The sequence below is a fragment of the Pleurodeles waltl genome, chromosome 8 (assembly GCF_031143425.1).
Source record: "Pleurodeles waltl isolate 20211129_DDA chromosome 8, aPleWal1.hap1.20221129, whole genome shotgun sequence".
Taxonomy (NCBI): Eukaryota; Metazoa; Chordata; class Amphibia; order Caudata; family Salamandridae; genus Pleurodeles; species Pleurodeles waltl.
Genome location: NC_090447.1, coordinates 373,314,328 through 373,321,788, shown reverse-complemented (window position 1 = coordinate 373,321,788; position 7,461 = coordinate 373,314,328). Strand labels below are relative to the sequence as shown.

Sequence of the window (7,461 nt, the reverse complement as noted above, 5' to 3'; positions counted from 1 at the left end):
AAGAAAGATAATCTCTTAGGAGCGGGATGGAGATACACCGCGAATATTGATGAAGCCTATTAAAATGCTGCCACCATTGCCGCCCCACCAAAGGTCACTGCAGTGTCTGTTTACATCCGCTCTAGTCCTTGAGCGGGTCCAGTCCACAATGCTGTGCAATGGGAGGCGGACACAAGGCGCAATCTACAAAAGCACACATTGTTTTCGACGCGACAGAAATGGTGGATTTGTGACACGGGGAAAGATCACGCTGCACAAGAACGGCGCTCATTTTTACGCACCGATTTGTCACAAAACAAGCATATCTTTCAAGAATTGTCCAAAGCTTCCCATCCTGAAAGTTGCTGCCAGAGGCGACGTGCAAGGCATCCTTTGTTACCCAAAACACCATACGGAAATTTGCACAACCCTGGGAACATAACACAATCGAGGGGTGAATACAGTCTAGCAACAACAGTAGCATTGAGCCTGTGAGTTAAACAGAGTTGCAGGGCTACCAAACATTCTAGAGCATGTTTAAAATCACCAAGACAGGTGGTTGACACACTTGCTCCCTCTGACTTATGCCACTCAGCCTGGCAGTGCCAGTTAGTGGTGCTCTGCCACACGTCAAGCGCCCAGTAACCACACAGAACACGAAAAGGCGCACACGCCACCCTGCTTTTTCACAGTAGATGCGCCTCATTAGCATGCACCCCGTACCCCTACCTTTCTATAAAACCGCATAGAAACACAGCCCTAGACAGCACGTTTCATAAATAAGCCACAGACGCGCACTGCGCGCTACTTCTCGGAGGCACAGTGGATCGGGGTGACTTTTTGCAAGTTGTGGCCGCACCGGGTTACACATTCTGCACCGAGTCAGCCACATTGCGGCCCCATACCTTGCAGTCTTCCGAACACGATTTCACCGAATACTCGTCCGATTGCAAATACTTCTGTAGCAAAAGCTCGAACTCGTCGAATTTCTCCTGAGCATGTTGGTCGTAGCTCTGGTACGCCTGGACGCACTGCTTGCATCCAGGCCCATCCCCATCCTGGACCACATCCCCGCTGCAGTTAAAAGTGTCCGGGTTCGAGAGCCCGGCGAACAGATCCGAAAGTGTGTAGGAATTACAAAAGGAAAGGTAAAAATCGCTTAGCTCCAGGCGGGTGGCCTTCCTGGCCGGCCGCTGGTTCAAGGTCCTACAGACATATTCAGCATTCTCCACGTTGAAGCACTGACCAGAATACGGACTAAGGGGGTAAGAGTTTTCTAGCTGACACACAGGTTTGGTAAAATTTCTTAGAAAAATATCCTTTTTGCCTCTGGTGTGGTTCCTCTGCGAAGAGGAGCTGGGGGTGGGAGAGAGGAGGTGGGCCGCCGGTGGAGGAGGAGAGGGGCTGCCACCCATCGCGGCCATGGGCCCCAGCTCCTTCTCCCTGGTCCTCGTCAGATTGGCCTCGGCGCAGAACCACAGGTGATCAGATAGCAGGACGGTGAAGAAGAGCAGGGAGGCCAGCGAGAGGCGCCATTTCTGCGCCCTCTCCGAATCAGTGAAGGGCTTCTCGTTTTCCCGGGGTGCGAAACAGATCCTCAGGCCGTCATCGTGCTGTCGACACATCCAGGCGCCCCTGCTCATATTTTGGGACCGGGCCGACTCCACCGCCAGGGCTCCGCTGCTCCCAATGGCGCCACAATATTCATTGACTCGGGGAAGGTTTGGCCTCTCCCCTGCGGGTCCGGTGAGGTCCGCTGACTCCCGACCCCCACCCTAGGCTGGGACGGGTGCAGGTGGCTGCGGATGCCAAGGAGTTAAACCCATCCAACGTGTACCGAGGGGGATCTGGACCCGGGCATGGTCAGACAGCAGGCCCCCATAGCCCCGGAGCCCGTGACAGCATGCCACCCTCCCGACGAAGACGCGCAGTCCGCACTTTCATCCGCCTTCTCCCTTTCCCCTCGGCGGCAGAGGACGCGCTGGGCTCTGGGTGGAGGAGCGCAGGCGCCCCGCTCAGCCTGGCGTCTTGGCCTTGGCGCAGCAGGCGGAATACCCTGCGTACTGCCTACCGACGGCCACAGTCATCTTGGTCCGGGTCTAGGTGGTCGCCATCTTTGTCCTGAAACTCTTTTTGGGGGGAGCTGCCTCTTCTGCGTCATCCCCAGCACCGAGCGCTCTCCCTGCCCTGGCGCACTGGCGGCTCTGCCTCATGCTTGAGGAGGAGAGGAGGAGGGTGGGGGATCGCGGGTAAACACATGTCATCTGGCTCACCATGCCGGCGTTTCCTTGAAATCCCCCATTTACATAGTGCGGTGGAACGGCGAGGACATAGAGGGTCCTACGGCATGCGCTAATGGAGTGAGGCGACAGGCAGTGATGGGGGAGGGTGGGCAACTCCTGTCATCGTTAAACCCTAACGCAGCCCAGGACACCGTGTGCTGGTGCGTTTTATTCACCTGCTTTAGCTCTGCCTTTTCACACCTGTATCTTTAGGGTCCCTCTGACCCCACAAACCCTAAAAAGCAATGACCAAACAACGGAATGTGCAGGTGAACTAGTCTCGGACCATGGGAGGAGGCAGTCAACCACTGAAACCACCGCAACATTTCTCACAATAAAGCCCGCATTTGTGCATGTGCGCTCTTTTATTTCCCTTCTATGGCAACCGTGCCACAAAAGCGAAATATATCTAGAAGCTCTTCTGTTTTGTGGTACCTTTGTCGGGGTTACTACTGAACCCGTCGTTATTCCCTCACGCGATTTTTTCTGTGCGTCCTTTCTTTTATATAAGTTATGAGTTCACTTCTGCAGCAACCGGTTAACGCTTTATTTCCGTGCAGCAGCCCAGGTCTCTGGTGCCCCTTAGTGTTAGCGTTTTGAAGCCCAGCATAAAACAAAAAAAAACGCACGCACCGCAGCGATACTGAAAGATGCATCTGCAGTCTTAAGGCAGCTGAATAATACATGCCGTTTCAGAGCGGAGCGGCACTTGGCAGTGCTCGTGGGCTGGTCCAGTGGACGCCTCTGAGGCCAGCAGCACAGGCATGCAAGGCACGGCCGGCTAATCGTCGCATGGTGGGTGTCAAAAGGCGTGCAGCGGCTTCATAAGTCTCCATCAGCCACCTTTATAGGTTTAAAGAGCAGCGGGGGCAGCCCGTGACTTCTGGGAGCGGCTTCTCTGGTCCCTGACTCTAATGATGGGAAGGGATTAGGCTTTGGCTGCCAAAGCCTGACGAATTAGGAGAACCCGCGGAAGATCTCCTAAGCAGCGCTGGCAGATGGTGCACCCAGAGGTTTCCCTTCATTTCCCCGCATTGCTTTTTCTAATATTTGTCGCATTCCATCAAAGGGGGTTTCCTGATCTGCGTGCGCAGCGCCTCACACGCGAGCACTTGAAAGATTTGTGCCCACACCCAGCGTGTGCTCTGCTAGCCTCTTGTTGCACACTGCCAACATATATTAGGTGTCGTTAAATATGAGTTGCTGTTCAGGAGACCGTCTTGGACGCAAACACTAAACAGGGTGGCACATGATAGTGCCTGTTGTGTTTGAAAATAAGTGACGTAAAGGACGTAATGTGAATTGGCAGAGCATTCCACACTACATTTTCAGCTTAGTATAACCCAAAGTGAAACCAGAGCTTTCTGCTAACACTACCATAGAATAGAGGATACACTTGGCCTACCAAGAGCCTTTTCTTTGGGCAACAAAAGCAAAGCAATTGATGGAATACTTGAATTAATTTATGCCACTGCATTCGCCCAGGGCTGCATCCAAATCCACCATTCGTTCCCCATCATGTCACCTCATTTTGGAACCAGCCAAGAGGAAATCAGTCTTGACCCTGCTCCAATAGAATCCGTCCAGCCCAAACTCCCAGATCACGTTTTCCTTTAACCAGAACACAGGAATGTTTTTGCCCATATTAGGGTTCGTCAGCCAGATATAGCTTGATTCCAGTGGCACAGTGAGCAGAGTACCCATGTCAAGGCATACCTGTCACACATCCAGGGCAACAAAAACAAGGTGATGTATGCAATGCTTGAATTTATCTCAGCTCACTCAGGGCCACATCTCAGTCTATAATTTTTCACCCAGCAAGCCAAATCTTCTTTGACAAAGGCAAGTGTTGTTAGATTTAAGAAACAACTTCCAATTTTACACACAAAAGTGATTACATATTCTTGATAAGGTGCACAACACATACATCTTTGTTAATACCATGTGGATAACATAATCCATGTCACAAAATATGTATAACCTTTATCAATATCTAGTGGATACATACTGTAAGAAAGAATAGCTTTTTAGAGTGGTCCCAGTATTGTTTCAGATTAATGTTGCTGGCATTTTAACTCTGTGTGCTGTGACACTGTCAACCAGTGTCACAGCACACATGCATTTGCCATATAATCCAGAGGTTAAATTGGTTAGTCCAAGTTAGCATTAGAAATGTACCAGTCACTTGGAAGCTGAACATCATATGTTTCCTGCAGTGTGCATTTAACCAACCACATATATGATTGAAAGAAATTGTCTGGCTGTAGTATAAAGCCACAGCAGTAGCATATTTATATAGAAAAGTACATCACCATGAGAAAAGTACATTACCATGTAGAAAAACACCACTTTTACATTACCCTAATCAGCCCTGTATATGTGCCCTCAATACTACATTGTGGGGTGCCTGATGTATAAATTAAGACATACTAAATATTTAAGAAAAGTATACCTCTCTCCGACTAGCTACCAAAACTTTTTTGTCCTTATCCAGTTAATTTTGCCATTTTTCTACAAGAAGGCCTAATTAAGAATACAAGTGGCCTTTTTCTCTTTTGTCTGGGAATGTGCTAGAACCTTGCTTGAAACTTATTTGTGTCATTTAAAAATAAATCTAGTTCTATGGTGAAAATAGATTTGCAAATATCTCTTGTGGAAACACAACTTCTAAAATGTTTATTTTGCAATGCCCGAAAGTTAAGCAAAATTAAACCAGCTCGGCTGACCTCACCAACAAATCTGTGCTCTCTGTGACTAACAATCTGTGACATGGTACTTCAAATTATGAAGCAGCGCAGATGGAGCCAAAAGGGGACTGGTCTCCTCTTCTTTTACGGACCTTTCCCAAGCTTGAGTAAATCATCAGTTACATACTGCCACACTGCATGATAAAACAGAGTAGGAAAGCAGCCTTTTGTGTATAGTCACTCAAGATTTTCACCTTTTGCTGGACACTGGTTTTGCTGGATTTAAAACTCTGTGCACTTTACCTCTGGTTGCCAGGAGTAAAGTGCCTTTGCTTCCTCTTTAAACTTGGTTAAATAGGATGATTCCTCTTTGGAACATTTAACTTGCATTTAAGTCTCCAGTACATGACACAGAAAGTGCTCCCCGGACCTGAAGGTTAAATACCACTTGTGGACTGCTGCATCTATCGTGCCACCCACTACAGTGGCAGTGCAAACATGGCTACAAGCCTACCCTGTGTAGCCTGACTGCTGCAGCATAAAACTTGTAGTACAACCTGTAAAAGTAACCCTTTTGACAGCTAATGAATTCCCTTGTAAGTATTACTAACTCATCCCTCTTTAGTCCTAATAGCCCACAAGGCCGGGTGCATGGTATTTCAAAGTGTAACAAGGAGAAATTGTTTTTACCATGCTACTACAGTGACAATGCCCAAAACCCTATTTTCACTGAAGCAGGTCCAGCTGTACTATGTAGAAAATCAGAGTGCGAATAAATAACTAATAAAACTAACTCGGGAAAGGGGCCAGCTAGATAAATATGTAAACCCCTATTTTTTATAGTTATTAAACCCAATCCAATGGCAAAGTCAGATTTTTGATCCATTTTAAGGCAAACACTTTTTAAACGTCATCTTTTCCTACCTGAAGTTCCTGGAGGCTAATTTGCATTACCTCTCCAGCAACTCCCACCCTGTGCTCTGACATGGAAGAAACAGAGGAGTGAAATTCCTCTCATGAGCACACAATATGATATGATATGAATGGGCAGAGCAGGTTGGGGGATTTGGGTATTCTGATGACACTGGGCTACAACAGCAACTCCCACCAGCTGTCATCTGAAATCTGAGGTCCGGATGACATCACCTAAAATAAAAAATGGAACAAAAAGAAAGAAAACTAGGTAAGCGCTTACCAATTTCACAAAAAAGCAAGGTACAGAAAACTATTGATTGAGACTTAAGACTGAAGGTGTACTTTCACAGAGCGAGTGTCAGCTATGCAACAGCATTTGCACTAAAGATTGTTTCACATTTGTAAGCATAAAAAACGGAAAGCTAGCTGATGTGATGGAACATCATCAGACCAAGTCTATATGAGCCACTGTTTATGCCAATAGGTAAGAAATAAGACCTGTGTACGTTCTTTGATAACAATGCATACTATAAGCTTTTAGGAGTTAATATGCAGTTGTAAACATATGTTCTTGCTTCCATAGTACCACTTCAAAGGGGTTCCTGTCCATCTTCCCGAGGCCCAACTCTCCCAATGCTGCTGCATTGCTCTTGCACCTGTCTTCTCCTTGCATTTCCCCCTTTTTTGAGTTCCTCATCCTTGCCTTTCCCTCGTTCCTACTGCTTTCTTGTTGATTTTCCCAGTTGTTTTCTGTGCCCTCTCCTTGATTTTCCCACACTTTCATTGCTCTCTCCTTGCTCTTTCCCCAGTTTCTTTTCCTGCCCTCGTCTTGTTTTTCCCGTTTCACTGCTTTCTTTTTGCTCTTACCCTGCTTTTTGTGCACCCTCACCTTGCTTTTCTTCATTTCACTGCTTTATCCTTGCTTTCCCCCCATTTTTGTGTCCCTGCTCCTGGCTTTTTCTTAATTTTCAACACTTTCTCCAGGACCTGTAAGTACCTTGATAACCTGTCGGGCCATTAGATGCGCTTTACAAATCCTGATTGATTGATTGATTGAGCGACGAGTCAGACAAGGAGAATCAGAGAATATATTTGATTTCGAGAACAACTGTAGGGGCAGGGTGAGGAAGAACTCACCCCTGTCACCTGTTCTGCCTAAGGGTACAGACCTTGGGTTGAAGGACCAGTTTCAGGCTACCACCCTTGAACTGTTGGGAGGTAGAGTACAGAAGCGGTACAAGACACCTGCGGCTACTGCTCCTACTCTGAGAAACCACAGAGATCAGAGACCTCTCGATGGCCTGTGGCCTGGCTCTTGACAATGACAGCTGTCAGTGGCCTCTGTTGGTTGTTGTCCTTGCGGACAGAGAGTTCCTTGAGTTGGGTACAGATGTCTGATCCAAGGGGTGGAATGGGCCACATCACTCTGTTGCCCATGGTGGTTCTGTGTGCCTTCTGGGATGCATCTGTGAGCAAGTTAAGGTTAGGTGCTGCACAGATGGGGTACACAGATAAGGAAAAGGGATCCCCGTGGGTAGTCCAGTGGCTCAGGATAGCATTGACAGAAGGATCAAACGGAGTTCAGAGAGGTGTAGAAC

At 47.8% G+C, this 7,461-nt stretch overlaps 1 protein-coding gene across 1 annotated transcript; it reads right to left on the bottom strand.

Moving 5' to 3' along the window:
• Positions 1-657: 657 nt before the first annotated feature.
• On the bottom strand, positions 658-1,777 carry NALF1 (NALCN channel auxiliary factor 1). Its single transcript, XM_069203133.1, has one exon. The coding sequence runs from the start codon at positions 1,620-1,622 to the stop codon at positions 843-845; it is 780 nt and encodes a 259-aa protein (XP_069059234.1). The 5' UTR covers positions 1,623-1,777; the 3' UTR covers positions 658-842.
• Positions 1,778-7,461: the final 5,684 nt, after the last annotated feature.

Coding starts and splice junctions, on each gene's coding strand:
- NALF1 (XM_069203133.1), bottom strand. CDS start 1,622: ATGAGCAGGGGCGCCTGGATGTGTCGACAGCACGATGACGGCCTGAGG.